General features: G+C 39.9%; 2 protein-coding genes across 2 annotated transcripts; one reads left to right on the top strand and one right to left on the bottom strand.

Moving 5' to 3' along the window:
* The first annotated feature begins 2,695 nt into the window (after positions 1-2,695).
* Positions 2,696-4,040, top strand: LOC132309048 (uncharacterized). The gene is made up of 3 exons (XM_059807402.1): positions 2,696-2,845; positions 2,911-3,174; positions 3,531-4,040. Exons 1-3 carry the CDS (start codon positions 2,696-2,698, stop codon positions 4,038-4,040), a joined length of 924 nt encoding a protein of 307 aa, XP_059663385.1.
* A 935-nt stretch (positions 4,041-4,975) lies between these two features.
* Positions 4,976-5,962, bottom strand: LOC132309050 (uncharacterized). Its single transcript, XM_059807403.1, has 2 exons — positions 5,883-5,962; positions 4,976-5,744 (listed from the first exon to the last, which is right to left on the bottom strand). The coding sequence occupies exons 1-2, from the start codon at positions 5,960-5,962 to the stop codon at positions 4,976-4,978; spliced, it is 849 nt and encodes a 282-aa protein (XP_059663386.1).
* Positions 5,963-24,128: the final 18,166 nt, after the last annotated feature.

Below are 24,128 nucleotides of genomic sequence, written 5' to 3' on the forward strand. Positions count from 1 at the left end.
TTTTCTATTTAAGGAACCACATTAACAATTCCATGTCACACCCTCTTTTCCTTGGACAATTAGAACATTAAATCAATATGGTAAGCTTTGTCAAAACTCGCCACTTGTCTCTTTTCCATTGGGTAAAATAATGGAATAAACATATGCCCCCCAAATTCCATGCCTTGTAGAACAACTTGAAAATAAGGCGTTGGGTTTGATTTCCGCCATCAGAATACCATCATGGTCGCTTGATTTTCTAACCCTAACCACAACTAATTTCTTGGCTTCCATCATAATAATTTCCTTTTATCACCAATCTCTTAGATGTCGTGTGCCCCTAAAAGACCTATTCGCTACTTCCTATAAAAATCTCTTTACTTTCCTTTTTTGAATTTCAAAATTCCAACTGAAACCCTTCCAATAGCACCCTTAGGTTTTTTGAACACTCAAGACAATCATTAAAAGGAAACACATGGCTGCTCCCCATGTATTTTCTGAGAACATCCTCTCCAATCACTGATTTTCGTATCTTCAAGGAGATCCTAACCATTTATGGCATAGAGCCTTCAACCTTCTCAATCCTTATTATTTCCTTTTCCTTTTGAAAGTCCTCCTCTAACTACCCCTCCTGAAAAGGCGTCCTTGAACTTTGAAAGATTTCACCATAAACGAATAAAATCTTCTACGTGTTATTTGGCTGGTCTCTTGATTCTACCATGTTAATCTTTCCAGCCGCCAAGCACATTCCGTCTCCCAATAAACCTCTCATCCATTTATTACACCATCCAGCTTCCAAAACCTTTTAAGACTTCCTTTTGAATTTTGAAAATCAATCACCCATCCTTGGAAAACGCCCTCAGCCTTTACTTCATTCATTATCGTTTCTATATATGTATTCCCTCCATCCTTATCGTTTGCCACCAACTCTCCTTCTATCATCTTTCCTCCTTCTGAAACCCTAAAGGACATCTCTACCCACGAAACAATTACAGACCATGGCTCTCAAGAAACCTTCCAAACCAACTACTAGCTCATCCCTGCCAGCTCCTTCTATTCAAACCAAAACCAAAATTTGAAGCCAAAGTCACCAAGTTCAAGTACTCTTGAAGTCTCTAAACCCTGCTAGGCTTCATCTTAAAACTCTGATCCACTTCAAAGATGACTCAGTTGGATTGGGTCCAGCTTTTGCCAATGTGGCCCCCTCTGAATTAGCTGAATTCTACCCTTCTAGTAAGTCTCCACTTCCTTTCGATTCAGAGTTCCCTCCTATTTCAAAGAAAGGGAAAAAAGTAAAACCCTCATTCAGCATAAGAAACTGGCCAATATATCGTTCATCCTGGTCTTCATGGGTGAATTGTCTTTCCAAGGACGAGAAAATTTCTTCACAGTGGAAGAAACAGGGCATCTACGACATTATCCAAATCAGTAAGTCCTCCATAACACTTGATCCGACCCTCCTCTTTCTAGCCCTTTTTTTTTGGTCTTCAACCACCAATTCTATGCATCTTAAATGTGGAATGATGTCTCCCACTTTGAGAGATATTTGTTGCATCATAGGTCTTAAGCCTCATGGAGATGACGTAAGTGCCACTCTTTTTGTTGAACAATTCCTCTTTCCAACCAAGACCACTGGAAGTAAGAAGTTTATCTCCTCCCATCTCCCTTTTATTAAACATTGTAAGCAAACTGGCCCAGTTCTAGAAGATGAGCACATTGTTTTCCTGATTTGTTGGCTTTCTGGCCACTTGCTATGCGTTCTATCTGGCCAAGTCATAAAAGACTTTGTGCAAGTGGCGGTTTCCCTAGCCAGAAATGGAGACTTAGCATTAGCTCCCCTTGTACTTTCTCATTTATACAGAGGTCTTCACGATCTCCTTACTTCCAAGTTTTCAAGGTTCCAAGGCCCCTTCTGGTTATTCCAAATGTGGCTTAAAGTGTACTTCCAAAACAGAACTTCACCCCTAGCCACTCCAACTGGAAAATCTCTTCTGTGCCATTGTTTGGCAACCGCAGATCCCTCTCCTTTCAGCTTTGCTGAAAACTTTGAATATTTCTACAATCAATGTGAGACTGGAAACGATGAGTTCTTTAATCTATTCACTGCCATTGGTCGCATGCCATCATGGTTGGTTCCATCTCCCGGGGTATCCACCAAGAAACATTCTAAAGATTGGAAAAATATTTGGGCCAGCTTCCTTATTGCTCGTGACCTCCATTATAGCACTGCTCAACCAACTTTGAAGAATAGTTTCTGTGGAGTTGAGTTCTACAACCCAGCCCAACCAGCAAGGCAAATGGGCTTTATCCAAATGATTCATTTGCCACCCTGCAAATCTTACAATAGATTCTTTGACCAACGTGTTCGTCTTACAGATATTGAACAATTTACAGCGATTGACCAAGCCAACGCAGCAGAAAGAATAGCTTTTAATTTCAAAGGCCATACTAACAAGCCTCAATCAACCAATGAATTCGATGTATGGTGGTCAACTTATATCTCTTCCACCTGAACCAAGAATCATAAGGTTGTCTGTGATTCCATACTGGCATCTTTCAAGCCTCTGTCTCCAGGTATTAATGTATTTACTGTAAATTCCATTCCCTTTTGAAATCCATCAACCTTCCATATGCTGAGACTTGGTTAATTTAAGATGAAGAAGAGGAAATACTCGAAGAAAGTGAAGAGGAAGAAGGTGGAGAGAAAACCACCACAATGGCTAGTAAAATTGAAGGTGTAGCCGAAAGTGGCGATGTAGATATTGAAAGTTTTTCCTCAAGTGATGATGAAGAAGAGGAAGAAGAAGTGGAAGAGGAAGAGGAGGATGCTTTATACAAGGCAAAGGGAAAAGGAAAAACTTCTCAGGTATTTCAATATGGCCGAACTTAACCGTTCCATATTCTAGACCTTACTTATACTTCCTCTTGCAGGGACTGGCCATTGTCAAAAAAGAATTTCAGGCCCAACTGTCCTCTTCTAATGAAGATTCTTCTGATGGTGAAGTTGGCCTTTCCAAAGGGCGAACCACTACTCAACATTCCAGCAAAGCCCTAAAAATGCGTAGCCCTTCCGAAAAAGTTATTAGAAAGGCTAAAAGGAAAATCATGCCTGAACTGGAAAAAACAGAAGAGTACAAACAAACCGGAGACTCCCCAAAACACAAGAAACCAAAGTCATCCAAAGAGCTTGTTTTGGTAAGTCTCAATCCCTATCCTTCTCTATCTCGTTACTTTATATTTTAAAATGTTTGTAACTTCAACTTGACCAATAAGGCTTTACTATGGGACACAATTTCATGAATATCCACCTAGATCAATAAGTTACACAAGGAGAGGATTTGGCCCTTCAAGCTTCAATTATGGAAAGTTTGACCATAAAGAATGAGAAAAGTCAGCCCATTCCAACTTCCACTATTGGAATATCCATTCCTTCCGGAACTGGTGGAACTTCTACTGGTCATACTCCTTCCATCCCAAAGGCAAGTCTTCATTCCTTTACACTTCATCTCTTTTCTTTCTTTTTATCTAATAGAAACTTGTTTCCATTTCAGGCAACGCCTTCCTTATCTACCTCAACCTCCTTTATGATGCAGAGGAGAGCCCTTCCAGCCTTAGCTGATCTTTACAAAGTGATCAAGGTCACTAAATCTTCCAGTACTTCTACTTCAAGTGTAAGTGTCCTCACACTTCCAGGACCTTCAAATGATACTATCATGGTGGCTAAAGAAAAGTTGCTATCTTATCTTGCCCACGATGTGGAGGATGTAGTCTCTTTCCACTTAAGTCTAGCCAGTACTATTGTGACCCTCAAAAAACATTCAGAATTTCCTGATTCCATCCAGGCTTCTTTGACCAAGCTGCAACACCAACTCCAATTCATTGTTGCCCATGTGAGCTCCAGTACTTCTATAGTTTCCAAGTATGAAAAGGAAGCCAAGCTCAGAGAGAAAGCTCTTGAGGATTTTCAACTCTCCTTAGAATCCTACCCAGAAATCAAGGATCGGGCTGAAAAGCTTATGATCAAGAAAGAAGAACTGAATGAAGAACTGGCCAAAGTTTAAAGGGAATTGGAATAAGTGGAACGTGAAGAACTTGAATTGGACCAAACAGCTAATGCCCTTGTCAATGCGTCCGAACTTTTAAGGAAAGAATGGGAAAAGCGAGTTGATGCCTTTTCTAAATTTAAGGATGTAAGGGTTAGAGCAGTGGCTGTTCTTGAAGAAGTAAGGAAAATTTGGAATGAACTTGGAGGTGTTCTTGCCTATATCTGATCTCACGTGTTTCTCTTTATGGTTCTATCGTGTGGTTGTTTTTGGGAAACTTGTGGATAGGAAATAAGTAATGGGTACTTTTGCATGGCTAATCCAAGGTTTAGGAGGCCATTTTTGAGTTTTGTAATGAAATCCAGTATCTAATGAGATAACGCTCTATTTCCAAACCCTTTGCATGTGACTCTTTCACAATTTATACAGAAAAGAAACTTCTAAGTCACTGAAACTGGAAAACTTCTTCACATATATTTACAATAAGGCATAGCCATATAATTGGCTGTTCATAACAGAGGAAATTCAAAGAAATAAAAGAAATTGCCATAATGGAAATGCATGTATACACAAGCAAGATGAACAATTTCCAGTATGATCAAAACCTGGAACACGTAGCATAGCCAGTTCCTCAATGAAGTCTTCCATACTTAGGAAATCAGCTGATATTAGAAATTCAGCTAAGTCCGCTTCATAACTTTAGCCAATGTACTTTTCCAAGTACTTAGCTTTTCCTTCTTGGAATGGCCGAATGGCCATTACACTTCCTTTCCAACTTTCTGGTTTACTTGGAAAAGAAGATACCAGCCATTCTACATGGCTGGTTGAATGATTGTGGATTTCTAATTTTCATAGATGGAAGGGTGGTACTCTTTCAAGTACACACCATTCATAGGATGCTTATGAGACCCTCCATCTATATCCATCAATTTATAAGCCCCTTTTCCAAGGATTCATTCTACCAAATAAGGACCTTCCCAATTAGGAGTCCATTTTCCATACTCCAAACTTTTAACTCCAGGTGGAAATTTGACCTGCCATACCAAGTCTCCTTCTACAAATGTCTTCACCTTGACCTTCTTGTTGTATGCCCGCATGACTTTCTTCTTTTGAGCAATAATATGATCTAGAGCATTGAGACGAACTTCATCAAGGTCTTCTAATTCCACTAACATGGCATGGTTGTAATCTGCTGGAGTTAGCCTATTTTGGAAAGCCACCCTTGCAGACCTGATTGTCATCTCCATTAGAAGGACAACATCATGTCCATACGTAAGCACATATGGTGTGATGCCTGTACTTGACCTTTTTGAATTTCTGTAGGCCCAAAGAGCTTCAGAAAGCAAGTGATGCCACTCCCTTGGATGATCCTCAATCATCTTTTCAATGATGTTGAGAATTACTTTGTTGGAAGCTTCTGCCTGTCCATTTGCCTGGGCAAAATATGGAGTGGAACTGATCACTTGTACACCACACTCAGCATAATAATCCAAGACCTTGCCTCCAACAAAGGAAAGACCTCTGTCAGTGGTGATAGTCTCTGGAATTCCAAACCTATGTATAATGTGCTTCTTGATAAAATCAATCACCGTTGACTGCTCACAAGTCTTTAGTGGAATGGCTTCCACCCACTTTGTGAAATAATTTATTGCCACCACTATGTGAGTATGGCCATCTGAAGATGGAGGCCTTAGCTTTCTAATAAAGTCCAAAGCCCACCCTCTAAACGGCCATATTTTTACTATCGGCTACATATTAATAGCTGGAACTCTTTGGATCGGGCTATATTCTTGACATGCAGTACAAGTCTTGGCAAACTCTATGCAATCTTTCAATATGCCTTTCCAATAATAACCATACCTTCTAAGGAGCCACCTCATCTTGATTCCAACTTGATGTGCTCTGCATATTCCAAGGTGTGTTTCCGCTATTACCCTCATGGATTCATCCTTTCCAAGGCATCTTAACAAAAGTCCATCTTCTTTACTCTTCTTGTAGAGGTCCCCATCAATCAGAATGTAATGTGGCGCCAAAAGCTAAATTCTCTTGTCCACTTTGGAGCTAGGCTCTTGTAGGAATTGGATAATTGGTGTTCTACAATCATCCAAATCTAATCCATCTATATCAATATTGAAAACCTCCCATGGCTTATTGGTAGGTTTGACTCTTTCTGGCTCTTCAGATTGGAAATGACTTGCCATCTCATGCCGTAACTCTACCGAAGGAAGAGTTCTTCTTTTAACTGTGATCAGAGCTTCTTCCTCACCCGGTGGGACTTTCACTCGAGAGGCTAATTGTGCTAGATCATTAGCCTCCGTATTTAAATGTCTAGGCCAATATTTGAGTTGGAAATCATCAAACTGGCAAAGTAACTCTAAGGCTAAAGAGTGGAAAGGCCTCAGACGCCAGTTAAGACACCTATATTCTTCGGATAATTGGCTAAGTATCAAGTTGGAATCTCCAATAATCTGGACCTTCTCCACCTTTAGCTCTAGCAGAATCTCCAGCCCAATAATTAGTGCCTCGTACTCAGCTTGGTTGTTTGTACACTTGAAATCCAAGAAGAAAGAAAATTTGGTTTTCCTTCCTCTCGGAGAAATGATGACTATTCCAGCTCCACCTCCATCATGAGTGCTTGATCCATCAAACATGAGAGTCCAAGGTGTATCGTCAAGGTAGAGATTATCCACCTCATCATATATTTCTGAATCTATTTTAGTAGATGGATGATCTGTTAGAAATTCTGCTACCGCCCTTCCTTTAACTGCCCTTTGTGGAATATACTTGAAGGAAAACTCCATTAAGGCCAATGACCACTTTCTAATACGTCTAGTGATCAAAGGCCTTGAAAGCATATACTTAATCAAATCTATTTGAGAAATGATATATACGGCCACTGGCAACATATAGGTTCTCAACTTCATAGCCGCATAGTATAAGGAAAGACATAACTTTTTAATAGAAGTATACCTACATTCTACTGGAGTGAGCACCCTACTTAGATAATAGATGGCTTTCTCTTTCCCCCATTCATTATTCTGAGCTAATAGAGTTCCAATGGACTCGTCGACGGCCGATAAGTATAATCTTAAAGACAACTTCTTGATTAGAGGCATCAGCACTGGAGGGTTGGCCAGGTAGCTTTTCAAACCTTCAAAGGCTTGCTAGTGCTATTCTGTCCACTTGAATTCCTCGGCACCCTTTAATTTCAACAAAGGGGAGAAAGCATAAGTCTTTCCAGCATGGTTGGCAATGAACCTCCTTAAATTTCCAACCTGGCCGAGGAATCGCTGTAACTCTTTCTTAGTGGCCGGTTGCTTTACTTCAATAATTGCCTTTGCTTTATTTTGATCTATCTCAATACCCCTTTGGTGGACCAGGAAACCTAGGAAATTTCTAGCTGAAACCCCAAAAGCACATTTCAAAGGATTCATCTTTAACCTGTGCTGCCTCATCCTTTCAAAAGCCATTTTCAAATTGTGGAGATGTTGATCTTTAGCTGAGGACTTGATGACCACATCATCAATGTAGACCTCCAAGAAATGGCCAATCATGTCATGGAATATGGTCATAGCTCTTTGATATGTTGCTCCAGCATTCTTCAACCCAAATGGTATGACAACCCATTCAAAGGTTCCAATGGAACCTAGACATTTGAAGGCTGTCTTGGCAATATCTTCCTCTGCAATGTAAATCTGGTTGTACCCTGAATGTCCATCCATGAATGAAAGAATTTCATTCTTGGTAGCAAAATCTACTAACTGATCAGCAACAGGCATGGGATACTCATCTTTCGGAGTTGCAAGATTTTATATTCCGGAAATCTACACATAGCCTTAGTTTGCCATTTTTCTTAATAACTGGAACTATATTGGAAATCCAGTCAACATACCTGGCGGTTCTTATAAAACTAGCCTTGTGTAATCTTTCTATCTCTTCTTTGACCTTTAGAACAACTTCCTGGGACATCCTCCTTGGAGGCTGCTTGAAAGGCTTGAAACCTTCCTTAATTGGCAACTTATGCTCTACAAGCTCTCTGGAAAGTCCTGGCATTTCCTCATATGTCCATACAAAGTAATTTTTGTATTCTTCAAGTAAAGAAATTAATTCATCTCTAAAGATTGGTTCCAAAAGCTTACTGGTGCTGCCTTCAAGTCCAACAGTTGGATAACATCCAACTTGTCTTCAGCATCTTCCATAATCTCCAAAACATTGGTTGAAAATGAAGTACCAGCAACAACAGCCCTTTCCAACCATAGTTCGCCTAGATATGCTTTCAACCTGGCAAGGCAGCAGTTAACCGCCTGGCCAAGTATTCTATTTTTTTTAAGTTTCTCTTCCATAAAAACTTTTATTTGAAATGTATTGCTGAACACCGGCCTTGGGTAAAATTGTTAGCCTTGGTGTTTCTTGGAAAAGCTCCCTTACATCTTCCGTAAGAGTCCTTCTCATGGTGGCCATCCTTGGACGGCCCTTGCTATCCTTTCCAATAAATCTGATTGGAACGAATTCTTAACTATACAACTTAGCATCTGCATGGTAAACCCTTACCACAAATGGCCGGCTATCAGCTTCCACCACTTTTACCTCATCTCCATCCCAAAATATTAGCATTTGATGGAGCAAAGATGGAATGCAAAAATTTGGGTGAATCCATTTGCGTCCTAAGAGCAAATTATAAGTCGCTGTGGACTCAATAACAAAGAAGGCTGTGATGAAAGTTCTATCTCCCACCGTTAACTCCAACGGTAGGATTCCTTACGTCTTCACTATTCCTCCCGTGAATCCACTAATGGACACATCAGTTAGAATGATATATTCAGGAGACTTTCCGAGCATGCGCATAACATTGATTGGAACAACATTCAACACCGAACCATTGTCCTCCGAAACTCTTGCCAAAGGCCTTCCTTCTACTAGCACCTTGATGTACAAAGGTTTGAGTTGTTGAGTCATGCCATATGGTGGCTTTTCCAACACAATTTTCTTTGCCCTCGTGGGGCTGCTCTCTTAAATCACAACCCCCTTTAATTTCTGGAGATGCTCAGCTTCTTCTTCGAAAACCTCTTCTATATGGATACCTTTGTCTGGTTCCATTATGAATGGCCCAGAGTTAGACTGTCCAAGACTTTCCATGGGTGGACTTGTATCTATTACATCTCCTTCTATTGAATTGGGCTGATCTGGTTATGGCTCAAAAAATAAAGGAAGAACCACTACCATATTGGAAGTAAATTCACCTGGAAGGCTCCCAAAATAGATTTTCTTATTGCTACTGGAATTGCTGGGAATTTCCAAATCTGTTTTATCTTCCATCGGAGGATTGTCTGTAGTCAAGGAATTTCCAACCTCTGAATCAAGATCTAGCAAATCATCAGGATCTCTTTCCTTTCCTCTAGCTTGAAGCTCTGATAAGTCTGATGGCTTCGTAGTCTTTTTTGGCCACCTGGACCAGCCAAGGTCTTTCTCCCATAACCTTTTTCCATCAGCCCTCTTCCTTTGCTACCTTCGCTTTTGTGTGCGAGTCATATAGGAATCATCATGAATGGGAAACTTAGGATGATCAAGCCTTCTCCATCCCTCATCTTGATAGGTAAGAGGTCTAACCATTCTTGGTCGGAGATGCTCACTCCCCCTTCCAACCCATACTTTCGTGGCCATTTTTGGCCTGGAATGCCTATCACCTTTAGAACCTCTGTCTTGCCATCTACTACTTTCAAATTTTTTGCTAGGAGGACGAGAACCTGGCTGATAGGAAATTCTACTCTTTTACAAATTCTTTGGAAGTATCTCAGATTTCCTCTCTGCTGCCTTTCTTTCTGGATGAACCTGGCTTTCATTCTCTGGAATGGTTATAGTAACTGTGTTTTCCACCTTTTGGAAAGTTAGCCGGTCATGGACTTTCCTTTTCTGACCCCGGTCACTATTGGGGGGCCTTTCATTCTGCTTCTCTTTTGGAAAATCTTTACGGCAACCTTCATTCTGAATTTTACACTTGGGGCAACAACCTTGTTGGATTAAAACAATCTGGGCCTCTCGGAGTTGCCTCTCCAACTCAGTTATTGTCTTCTCCATAGATGTTGCCGCCTTTGGCATTTCCAACCTTCCACTGGTCGCTAGATTTACCAAGTCCACCTCCTTTTTGGAATACTCCGGAACCATGGAAGCAACGTTTGTTGTAACAACCTTGGGGAAAGGATTTCCATTAACATCCATGACTTCTGATTTTTCTGGAAACTTCAAACGGCCATCTTCGATTGCCTTTTGCACAATGTTGCAGAAGATAACATAATTATTAGTGGAATGCTTCCATGAATTGTGGAACTTGCAATACTCCTTCTCGGCTATTTCTGAAGCCGACGGCATCTTATGGCCTGTTGTGAAAATTAGTTGCTTGTCAGCCATGAGCAAATTAAAGATTTGCTCGGCTTTAGAAATGTCAAAAGAGTAACTTCTGGAAGGGTCTGCCCCCTTCCACTTGGAACCAGAGGCGGCCTGCAAGTTGGCCGTGGTTGATTTTGGTTTTGTTAAGGCCTCATAAGTGTAAGCCTTCTTTATGTTGAGCTCGGCTACATTTACTTCAAACTCCCCTTCAGTTTTAGTGGTATACACCTCATAGTTAGGATCACGATAGTAGGTGCCCTTGGAAGAGTTTTTCCTATCTTGCTCCTTGTGAAGGAGCTCTTCATACTTAGCCACTTTGCCAGCTAAGTCAAACAAGTCATGGAATTGTACACCTTCAAACTTTTTGCGAAGTTCAAATTCTAGGCCGTTCACAGCCATTTTTACATATTCTTCGACGGCAAAGACAAATTACATTTGAACTTGGCCCGCCTGAATCTAGAAAGGAAGCTCATCACAGACTCTCCAGGTAGTTGATGAAGTCTGGAAAGGTCTGCCATGAACACTTCAAGCTCAGCTCTATAGAACTGAGTATGGAATAAATCCTCAAATTGCTGCCAACTTTGAATGGAGTTGGCTGGCAAATTGGAATACCACGTGAAAGCATATCCATTCAGTGTATTTGGAAATAAGCGTACCTTCAGCCATGGATTGGCTGCTGCTTCTCCATATTGGACTGTGAACCGACTGATATGTTCCAAGGTAGATTGTTCGCCCTCTCCGTTAAATGTTGCAAACTCTGGAATTTTGAAATTCCTTGGAAATTCAACTTCATCAATGAACTCTGGATAGGGCTTTCTGTAAGTTGGCCTTCCACCCCTTCGAGTTAGGCTAAATTCCTGCTAAAGGAATTCTGCAAATTGGCCTCTATCAAGTGCCATAGGTTGTAGAGGGTTGTTGTCTAGCCAACCTTGAGGTTGATTGGCCACTTGACGCCCCTCACCCGCCATAAGCAAGGGCTTAGCATCTGCATAGTTATTCCTACCACGGTTCCTTCCTCCTTGGTCAAGAAGTGGCTCCCTTGGAATAGGTTACCCCCCAACCACCATTGGAATGACCATAGGTGGTGGCCTTGCTGGAACAGGTGCGGCTGGCTGAATGTTCACAGGTGGAAAATTCTGTTGTGCTTGAGAATTGCATAGGCGCAGCTTATGGGACAGTCATCTGTGCCACTGGAGCAGTCACAGGTGCAGCTGGAGTGTAAGTCTGTGCCACTGGAAGGAACTGCACTTGCTGCTAAGTTGGAGGAAACGGCCCTGCATGTTGCTGAGAGGAACTTCCTCCAACAAATGTGGCCGGCCTACTAGCTTGAAAGGCCGACTGTTGAGACCCTTCAGAGTTGTTTGGCCGAGGGGCCAACCCTTGGTTTGAGCTTCCAAGGGTCCGTTCCAACATAGACTCGAACCTTTGAGAGATTCGGTCTACCATTTCTTCTAACTTCCGCTCGTTAGCGAGAGCGGCTTTTGTATGGTCTTGACTAGCCTTAGGTTGGTCTTGCATAACTCTGGCTAAGTCTTGGGCGACTCTAGCTTGGTCTTGCGCAAACCTATCTTGTTGCATTGCCATCATGCGGATGTTGTCCATGATGGGTCCATTTGCCATTGTTTGAGCAAAATTTTCCACCATATCATTTTCATCAAGTGCAAATCATGAACTTTCCACTGGAAGTTCCCTGGCTTGTATCTCTTTTAGTTCTGCAGGGTCTTGGACAGACTTGCCTTACCTTCTTCCACCTGCCATTGAACAATCTGTCTAGATGTCCCACTGGGCGTGCCAAGAATGTTCGGCTCGCAAAAAAGTGCTAGTTCCACTTTCCAGGTGAGTGAAAAGTAGGAGAGGATGTTGGGCGTGCCAGGAACTACTGTCGTTCCAAAGTGAATATCCGAACAACTATCCAGTAGGAAATTGCAGGGATTAGGCGATTGAATGAAGGACTAGAATTACCACCTTCAAGGGTTCTTTTTGCCTTGAAAAAGGACTTTTGGATTGAACTATGGCTAGTGGAAAAGAAAGCGGTATTGAAAGTGCAGGACTTCAAAGTAAAGGAATTGAAGTGCAGGACTTGGAAAGTAAGAAAGATAAGTGCAGGACTTAAATTAAACATAATGAAATTACATTACATGAATGTAAAGATACATGAATGCAAAGATATTGAAGTGCTGTTTTGCTGTGTGATTTGAATAGGGTTTACAAGTGAAGCCTAAGTATTCTATTTATAGAGCTCTCCATGCATGCATTAACTAGGCATGGCAACTTCAGCAGCTTCCACGTGGAATGGTTCCGGACTGCCACAAGTCCCATGATTCCTCAACGGTTGTAACTTCTTCCGTCTTATCCATCTTCTGTTGTAGTCTTCAACCACATCCTTTCTAGTCTTCAACGAATTTGCGTCATGGGTAGTTTTAGAATGAATTCCCACGTGTTCTCTTCGTGACTTGGCAAGTGTCCCACGATTTTATTCTTCTTCCTCACGTCGTCAACTCCTTTTCTTAACTTCAGACACGATTTCACCAACTGCTGCCCTGTCACCCATGACCCTTGATAACTTTCCTTGGTTGGTGGTAGTTTCCTTATAGGTTTCCACCACTTTCAACCGACGTACTCTCGTTTAGCCAGGTGTCCCATGATTTTGTAGTAGTCTTCACTTCTGCTAGAACCTTCCTTTCATGGCGTCGTGGTTTCTGACTTTTGATAAAACTCCTCATCGTGCATAACTTCCATCTTGAGACTTTCCTTATGAAGTTTGGAGTTCATGGTGCCATGACCTCCTTAATTTTAGCAACTCCTCCATCGTGGGTAGTTTCCCAGAGTATATTTGTACACACCTATATTTCTCCAACCTACCTCCCTTTCTTCTGTAGACCATGGTTTCCTTGATTTTAGGCTGAACCTTCCATGGTGTCATGGTCACCGAGTTTACATCGTGGGTTATGGTTGTTGCTTTCTTCCTTAATTTTAGCAACTTCTCTTCAGCCTTGACTTCTTCTAGATTTAGACCTCATGGCTTCATGGACTCCCTTTTCACGGTGATTCCTTCATCGTGGGTTTAAGCCTAATATATATATATATATATATATATATATATTTATATAAGGAAATAAATTAAATCCCACGTCTTGCTAAATTTTAGCAATAGAAGTTGACTTAGCTGAACTATTGTTGAAATCTCCTAAAAATAAGGAGAAGGTTGCCTCCACGTCCTGATAACTTAGTCAACTTTTATTTAAATGGATAATACCCATCTAATTGGTATCCTACTAAAATAGGATCTTCCAAATAAATTCAACTTTAATAAAATTAATCCATCATGGCAAGTTTAATAAAGATCGCCATGTGTCGATAAATTATTGGTTGGCTGACTTTAGCCTTCTTATGAGATTGTACTCATGATAATAACTCCACGCCATTTTCTTTTCCTTTTAGGACATTATATCTTAAATTTGGTAAGTCCTAAAGGGACTCACCACTTGTCTTTTTATTTCCCATAATTTAAATATTCCAAGGTGGAATATTTGTCAATATTGTAGTCTAACATGGCAAGTTCTATTGGAACTTACCACGTACTTCTTTTCTATTTAAGGAACCACATTAACAATTCCATGTCACACCCTCTTTTCCTTGGACAATTAGAACATTAAATCAATATGGTAAGCTTTGTCAAAACACGCCACTTGTCTCTTTTCCATTGGGTAAAATAATGGAATCAACACTTACTGATGTAGGTAGGCCGAGGGTCCTGTTTTGTTCCAAGATTAACTTCTAAAAGTGGATCTTGTACTCCAGCCTTGAGATTGTCTAACTTCATTGGCGCCTCTTTCAAGTCTGTCAGCTGGATTGCATCCAACTTATCTTCAGTATCTTCCATAATCTCCAAAACATTGGTTAAAAATGAAGTACCAGCAACAGCAGCCCTTCCCAACCGTAGTTCGGCTAGATATGCTTTCAACCTGGCAAGGCAGTAGTTAATCACCTGGCCAAGTATTCTATTTTCTTTAGGTTTCTCTTCCATAAAAACTTTTGTTTGAAATGTATTACTGAACACCGGCCTTGGGTAAAATTGTTGGCCTTGGTGTTTCTTGGAAAATCTCCCTTACATCTTCTTCCGTAAGAGTCCTTCTCATGGTGGCCTTCCTTGGACGGCCCTTGCTATCATTTCTAATAAATCTGATTGGAACGAATTCTTCACTATATAACTCAGCATCTGCATGATAAACCCTTGCCACAAATGGCCGGCTATTAGCTTCCACCACTTTTACCTCATCTCCATCCCAAAATATTAGCATTTGATGGAGCGAAGATGGAATGCAAAAATTTAGGTGAATCCATTCGCGGCCTAAGAGCAAATTGTAAGCCACTGTAGACTCAATAACAAAGAAGGCTATGATGGAAGTTCTATCTCCCACCATTAACTCCAACGGTAGGTCTCCTTGCCTCTTCACTATTCCTTCCGTGAATCCACTAATGGACACATCAGTTGGAATGATATCTTCAGGCGACTTTCCGAGCATGCGCATAACATTGACTGGAACTACATTCAACACCGAACCATTGCCCACCAGAACTCTTGCCAAGGGCCTTCCTTCCACTAGCACCTTGATGTACAAAGGTTTGAGCTGCTGGGTCATGCCATATGGTGGCTTTTCCAACACAATTTTCTTTGGCCTCGTGGGGCTGTTCTCTTCAATGACAACCCCCTTTAATTTCTGGAGATGCTCAACTTCATCTTCAAAGACCTCCTCTATATGAATACCATTATTTGGTTCTATGATGGTTGGCCCAGAACTAGACTGTCCAAGACTTTCCATGGGAGGACTTGTATCTACTACATCTCCTTCCATTGAATTAGGCTGATTTGGCTGAGGCTCAAAAAACAAAGGAAGAACCACTACCATATTGCAAGTAAATTCACCTGGAAGGCTCCCAAAACAGATTTTCTTGCTGCTACTGGAACTGTTGGGAATTTCTAAATCTGTTTTATCTCTTGTAGGAGGATTGACTGTAGTCAAGGAATTTCCAACCTCTGAATTAAGATCTAGCAAATCATCAGGATCTTTTTCCTTTCCTCTAACTGGAAGTTCTGACAAGTCTGACGGCTTAGTAGTCTTCTTTGGCCAGTTGAACCAGCTATGGTCTTTCTCCCATAACCTTCTTCTATTAGCCCTCTTCCTTTGCTGCCTTCGCTTTTGTGTGCGAATCATATAAGAGTCATCATGAATGGGAAACTTGGGATGATTAAGCCTTCACCACCCCTCATCTTGCGAGGTAGGAGGTCTAACCATTCTTGGTCGGAGATGCTCACTCCCCCTTCTAACCCATAACTCTGAGGCCATTTTTGGCCTGGAAGGCCTGTCACCTTTAGAACCTCTGTCTTGCCATCTACTCCTTTCAAACTTTCTGCTAGGAGGACGAGAACCTGGCTGATAGGAAATTCTATTCCTTTCCAAACTTTTTGAAAGGATTTCAGATTTCCTCTCTGCTGTCTTTCTTTCTGGATGAACCCAGCTTTCCTTCTCTGGAATGGTTATAGTAACTGTGTTTTCCACCTTTTGGAAAGTTAGCCGGTCATGGACTTTCTTTTTCTGACCTCGGTCACTATTGGAGGGCTTTTCATTCTGCTTCTCTTTTGGAAAGTCTTTATGACAACCTTCATTCTGAACTTTACACTTGGGGCAACAACCTTGTTGGATTAAAGCAATCTGGGCCTCTCAGAGTTGCCTCTTCAACTTAGCTACTGTCTTTTCCATAGATGTTGCCGCCTTTGGAATTTCCAACCTTCCATTGGTCGCTGGATTTACCAAGTCCTCCTCCTTTTTGGAATACTCTGGTGTAACAACCCGGGTTTGGATTCAACCCGGTACTACACTGATGAACTGAAGATCGACCCGATAACGGATCCAGATGCGGAAGCAAGAAACAAAATAAGGGTCTCCCAAGGCATAAGACACCTCTCTGATCCTAAGATGACCCTTCATGAGGTCACGAAACTCAAAGAAACAAGGTGCAGAAGCAAAGGACCGGAAGAATGACAATTATGGCCCTAGGGGCAAGGTAGTCATTTTTGAAAGTATGAATTCAGGTGTCACCAAGCACACCACTAGAAAGGCAATGAAAAACTAATCAAGGTGGACTCAAGAATCGCATGATTCAGAGTCCGAACGAAAGAGAAACAACAAGATGAAGAGAAACGAGCAAAACCCTTTAATCAAGGGCAAAGTGGTCAATTTACAATTAAGAAGGGAGATTTGACTCTAAAAAAATCAAATGAGGTCCACACAACCTAATCCAATCATTTCACAACATTCCAAGAGGTTCTAAGAACTTTGGACAAGAATCCCACAAAACGCCCTTTCCCGGTTTAAGCGAAAATTGACACCCACTCACTAAAACATGAATAACTCTTACCAAAATTGAAGTTTGAATGCATGGTTGGTTTCATTGGAAATTTGACTTCAAGTTCATGAATTTATGCTCAAGAATCACCCCATTTGGGTTAGAAACAAAGAAGTTATGGCCATTCGAAGTTGAAAGTTCAGTGCTGAAACTCAACAGAGGCTAGTCTCGGGATCTAGCTATTTTGGTCAACCGAAATAACCCATTAGACGACTGAAATGAACACAAATCATGCTGAAAACAAGTTTTTAAGGCTTGGTTGGTTCGGTAGACTGATATAACCCATCGGTCGACCGAAATAGGTCCAAATAGTGCAAAAGCCTACTGAAAAAGATGGTTTGATGAACATAAGAAACCAAAAGAGAATCGGTCGACCGAACTAGCATTTCGGTCGATCGAAATGGCTCAAGAATGTGCATATGGACCTATTATGCACCTAAGGCTGAAAGTCTATTTGGAATCCCCCATGGCATGTTCAACTTACATTATAAGTTAATGTGTGATGATGTGAACGTGCACGCAAGTGAAATATTGCATTTTAGACATGCTACAATGGCTTATGGCCTCATTACATTTCATTTACAAAATTTGACATGTCAAACCTCTAAAGTTGGAAAAGTTTGCATTTCAAAGGCAAAACTTGTGGTTTACATATATACACTTGAAGTTTAAAGTCTATGGCCCTTGGCCTCATGTCATACATGTCAAATACATTGAAAAGAGTGTACTTATGTACACTTTACATACATAGAATCAAGAATACAAGTTTTGTCAAAATAAACAAAGGCAAACATGATATGCTAACATGTGCATATTCAATGTCATCAAAATACTTCAAGACTTCTAGCTTGTCTAGGAGTGTTGTGTATCCCACAACAAGGCTTCTTTACGTGTAAAACAATCAGTAACTTCGTGGTGAATAAACAAGACTAACAAGTTTATTCATAGGGAATGAGCATGCATGACTCGATTTCTTTAAGATTTTTAGACAACATGAATCATTTCAAAAAGGATCATGTCACCTAACGTCTATGTCAAAGGTTAGACTCAGGGAGCATCCTAAGCTACCTATGCAATTGAATTAAACTATGGCCTACAGGTATACATGCTCAAGTATGCAAATCAATATCAAAACAGGGTATACGATATACAAGCATACATTTACAAGCATACTAAAGCATAGTAAAACATGATACACGATTTACAAGTACACATGCTCACAAGTATTCTGAATCATATTAAACGGAATAAGCAATATTTAGCACACATACAAAAGTATGAGATATATACAGAAAACTCATAAATCAAGTATATAAACATAGGTATACTAAGCTAAACGAGATACGCATAAGACAAATATACATGGCACAATACACTATATGCGATCTAAACTCACGGAGCAAGTATACAAGTTCAAGTACACTTAAATTGGCTTGAATACATAAACAAGTATACTAGTCAAAACATACTAAATGAGATCAAAATACACGAAGGAAGTATACAGTTCCAAGTATACTAAATGAAATCAAACACACGAAACAAGTATATAGTCTCAAGTATACTAAATGAGATCAACATGCACGAAGCAGGCACCAATTCACAAGTTACAAGTAATCTATAATTAGCTACTTAGAATTGAATGCGAAAGCAAATAGTGGAAAGACAAGGACATGGGTCACTAGACCAAACAAGTGTTTCCGGGTAATTACGACCCACAAGGCACTACCTAGTGTGCACGTGCATAAGTTATTCCGGGCTATTACGACCCACAAGGTACCACCTAGTGCGCACTTATAACTTAGAAGTCTCTTGTCTCTATACTAAAGCTAAGCCCTAGCCGTCACATAAATTATGTCCTCACAAGCCTTCCAAAACCAATAAGTTCAAAACTTATACAAAATCAAATGCAAGTTACCACGTTCCATGCAGAAGTAAGATTGAATTCACACAATGCATGTCCTAGAATTTAAGTCTAGATAGCATATGACATGTTATGTCCCCAATATGCAATTTATACATATAGCAAGAATATTTTTCAACAATTGAACCTCATTACCATCCTAAGCCACAAGTATTAAATAAGTCCCAATTTAGTAACTAGCTTCCAAGGTAAATAATTGTAATATTCTAACAAGCTATATACCTATACAAGATATATTTAAACAAGCTATTCAAGTTAATGATATTCCATATCATGCTAAGTCCAATTACCATTCTAAGATGCCTCAAATACTAATTCTACATCAAATTAATAATATGTTCACAAGGTGATTAAACGGACTACATCTCAAGGGATTATCAACCTATTACATCCAATATCAATTTAAGTGACCAGCATACTTAAAATAAAATTAATTAATCTCATTAATTAATTTTTCTCTAGATTTATAATCAACTCCAAATGTCCTCAATTTAACATAGGTTAAAGAACTCATCAAGGCTTACTTCAACATCACATTATAAGTCGAATTCATGCTTGTTTCAACTATGTGAATTAAACTTTCATAAAAAATAAATATTAAATAAATCTAGCAATTCTTATTCAAATGCTCTAAATTTAATATATATTAACAAGTATACCAAGGCCAAAATTACTAGCATGCCACACTTTAATTCCAAGTTGCATATCATCATGGGGATTAAATCTTAAACAAAGAAAATAATTAAATGAAAGGTTTCAAAACCTAATCAAATATTCAAGATTTAATATATATGAAACTACATGCCATGCACATCAAGAATTTCTAGTCGGAATTCAATGGAGTAAATAGTACATTTGGGGTAAATTAATTAATCAAATTAAATAAAAAAAATTACTAATTTTCAAAACACCTCCAATTACTTTCAAATTCAACTATGTTAAAGAGCATGTTAAGGCCAAATATAATATGATATCACACATTGATTTCAAGCTAGTTACGACCATATGCATTAATATTTTTTTCAAGATAAATATTAAATAAAATCTTCATTTTTTATCCAAATGCTCCAATTTTAATATATGTCAATCAACATATCAAGGTGTAATACAATGTCAAGCCACAAGTTTAAAACATGCTATAACTCACTGGGAAAATTAAATTTCATACTAGAAAATAAATAATAAAAAATTATAGATTTAATATCCAAGCATGCAATTGAGTTAAATAAGCATCACAAGCATGTAATAGAGCAAGAAAGTAAATTATAACACCCCTTACCTCAATTTGAGATGAAAATCCCAAATCCCCACCGAATTGAAACGGCTACGAATCCAACGAAACTCCTAGGTTTTGTCGGGGACAATACGATCTATATGAATACCCAAGAAGCCCTATGAAAATCCAAACTTGACCTCAATCCTGAACTCAAAATTTGGTCAGAAATGGTTTCTAATAAGGGGTAATGGTAGAGCACGACGAGGTGAATAACAAATGTTAAGGCCGAAGGATTTTCACTTAGGAATACAAGTGGAGGAGAAGGTCAAAGGGTGGCAGCCATGGAGCTCCCATGGCTACTGGCCAAGGAGAGGTTGTAGGTGAAGAAAATTCTAACTTTCTTCTTTAAGGCACCTATTTATATTAAGTCTCAAAAAGTGCCTCGAAAGGGCCCCGCCGGGTCCGGAAAAGTGGACTTCGAGCAAACGCGCTCAAATGGCAAAACTCTGTGAACAAAAAAGATTCAAAATGATAAAATTTGAACAATGGAAGAAACAACGTCAAAAATTGAGTCCCGAGCAGAAAGTTATGCCCCGAACAAGTTCGGCGGCAACCGGGTCCAAAAACTCTGAAACTGGAGAAAAATGAGCAGAATGGAATTCTAAGAGTCCACGACTCGACGAAATGTGAAAATGAATCCCATACGAGGATCCAGGCTCCAGATGAGACATTTTGCAATAACGTTCGTTAATTGCACAATGGCCCCCTACAAAAAGGGTTAACCGTGAAACTACCTCTGAATGAAAATATCTTCGAAAAGATATTTTCTTAAATACCTCTGAAATAAAATATCTTCAAAAGATATTTATGAAAAACACCCCAAGAAATGAAAAAGATTTTGAAGAATTGTGCATCCACGCCCCTATGGATATCGGGAGTGACCAGAGTACTTTCTTGCAAAAGTAAAGATACATATTTCGAGGAAACCACTCAAGATGAAGGCACATGAAGTCAAAAGCCAACTCTGAGCATGAGAAGTGAGGTTGTGCCAACAATGTGACAAATGGGGAAAAGACAGAACAGGGAAAATGATGAAACAGGGAAAAGGACAAAAGGCGCATAGTGTCCAAAAAGTGAAAATGCGAAAATGACTCGGTCCTCAAAGGAAGTTGTCAATTCACATGAAAGAGTCTCAGAAAGCAATTCCGAGCACTCGAGATGACACTAAGTGATACGAAACAGAGCTCAGAAAAGAAAATTAAACGAAAAAAAATTCATTCGTAAAATTTCAGGAAAAAGGAAAGGGAGTTAAATGACCGGGTCATTACAACCTACCCTCCTTAAAGAAATTTCATCCCCGAAATTTGGAACATACCGGAAAGAACAGAGCAAGGACCGAACAAAAAGGGTAGAACCAAAGGATAGCTCAAAAAGCACTGGAGGACAACTACAGAAGTCTTAAGATCAACTGAAGGAACACGAAACCACGAACTGAGACAACAACTCATACGAATCAGCACGTTAACTCAATGTCAACGACCGAGAGAATCCTGAGATAAAGAAACGTTAAAACATAATAAAAGAAGAGAGTGACAAGGTAGTACGAATAGCGACTAGAACCCGTCCACACTTACTCGTCAGTAAGGTAGCATGACGGTATAAGGCACTAGTTCATAACTTGCCCCAACTAGGTCAACTCTGAAAAACCTATCGATACTAATGACATCAATGTCAGAAATGATCATTACCAAAAGCACCACAAGAACCAGGCATCTGCGAGAGTTGGGGTAGCTAATCCCAAAACTTAGACAACAATGACACTAGCACCATTACGCTTAAGGTCTTGAATCTAGAAGCCGCGAAGGAAAAGGAAATGAAATAGTACTTCCCTGGTGTACATCTCATTCCACTAGATAAGGATTGCGATCCTATGCTCACATGAGCTTTCTCGCATCAACCGACAGACTAAGGTCTCGAAACACCCCACCAAGAAAATAGACAAGAAGGTTCCCGACATGGGTCCTTACATAATGAATTTCTACTATCCAAGGAAGAAACTCGTAAAACAAGAATGCATCTAAGGGATACGACAGACCCTAAGTGACAATGCCAAAACTAGACGTGAAAGTAAATAGCTAGCATGCAACATAGCAATGGACTATCTACTCAAGGTGCCACATAAGCAAACAGACATGTTATTAAATCAAAACATGTTATCAAGAAGCACGTAAGTACATGGTCCGATAACACACGTAAATGAAAAATGTAAGGTATGCCGACATACGTCACATACGGTCATGCTAACCTAAGCACGTAGACATGATATCCCACTAGAACATGATAGCGACATAGACCATGTTATTAGGAAGCATACATACACATAAGGCAAGCTTAACAAATGGTAGATGTCTCAAAACACCAGAGCATGTGAACATATTATCATACAAGACATGTTATCAAACAAAACATGTTATCAAGATGCATTTAAACACGTAGAGCATGGCAACACAAACATGATATGCACCCAAAACCCATCATCCAAGGTATTTAAACCCGGACGCTCTGATACCATTTGTAACGACCCGGGTTTGGATTCAACCTGATACTACAGTGATGAACCGAAGATCGACCCGATAACGGATCCAGATGCGGAAGTAAGAAGCAAAACATGGGTCTCCCAAGGCACAACACACCTCTCAGACCCTAAGATGACCCTCCATGAGTCACAGAACTCAAAGAAACAAGGTGTGGAAGCAAAGGATCGAAAGAATGACAATTAAGCCCCCAGGGGCAAGGTAGTCATTTTTAAAAGTATGAATTCAGGTGTCACCGAGCACACCAATAGAAAGGCAATGAAAAACTAATCAAGGTGGACTCAAGAATCGCATGATTCGGAGTCCGAACGAAGGAGAAACAACAAGATGAAGAGAAACGAGTAAAACACTTCAATCAAGGGCAAAGTGGTCAATTAACAATTAAGAAGGGAGATATGACTCTAAACAAGTCAAATGAGGTCCACAAAACCTAATACAATTGTTTCACAACATTTCAAGAGGTTCTAAGAACTTTGGACAAGAATCCCATAAAACGCCCTTTCCTTGTTTAAGCGAAAACTGACACCCTCTCACTAAAACATAAATTACTCTCACCATAATTGGATTTTGACTTCATGGTTGGTGTTATTGGAAATATGACTTCAAGATCATGAATTTAGGCTCAAGAATCACCCCATTTGGGTTAGAAACAAAGAAGTTATGGCCATTCGAAGTTGGAAGTCCAGTGCTGAAACTCAACAGAGGCTAGTCTCGGGATCTAGCTATTTCGGTCAACCGAAATAACCCATTGGACGACCGAAATGAACACAAATCATGCTGAAAACAAGTTATTAAGGCTTGGTTTGTTCGGTAGACCGATATAACCCATCGATCGACCGAAATAGGTCCAAATAGTGCAAAAGCCTACTGGAAAAGATGGTTTGATGAACATAAGAAACCAAAGGAGAATCGGTCGACCGAACTAGCATTTCGGTCGACCGAAATGGCTCAAGAATGTGCATATGGACCTGTTATGCACCTAAGGCTGAAAGTCTATTTGGAATCCCCCATGGCATATTCAATTTACATTATAAGCTAATGTGTGATGATGTGAACGTGCACGCAAGTGTAATATTGCATTTTAGACATGCTACAATGGCCTACGGTCTCATTACATTTCATTTACAAAATTTGACATGTCAAACCTCTAAAGTTGGAAAAGTTTGCATTTCAAAGGCAAAACTTGAGGTTTACATACATACACTTGAAGTTTAAAGTCTATGGCCCTTGGCCTCATATCATACACGTCAAATACATTGAAAAGAGTGTACTTATGTACACTTTATATACATAGAATCAAGAATACAAGTTTTGTCAAAATAAACAAAGGCAAACATGATATGCTAACATGTGCATATTTAATGTCATCAAAATACTTCAAGACTTCTAGCATGTCTAGGAGTGCTGTGTATCCCACAACAAGGCTTCTTTACGTGCAAAACAATCAGTAACTTCGGGGTGAATAAACAAGACTAACAAGTTTATTCGTAGGGAATGAGCATGCATGACTTGATTTCTTTAAGATTTTTAGACAACATAAATCATTTCAAAAGGGATCATGTCACCTAACGTCTATGTCAAAT

Source organism: Cornus florida, unplaced genomic scaffold (assembly GCF_030987335.1).
Source record: "Cornus florida cultivar Cherokee Brave unplaced genomic scaffold, ASM3098733v1 CherokeeBrave_3.0.0_Hap2_Chr05, whole genome shotgun sequence".
In the NCBI taxonomy this organism is placed as follows: Eukaryota; Viridiplantae; Streptophyta; class Magnoliopsida; order Cornales; family Cornaceae; genus Cornus; species Cornus florida.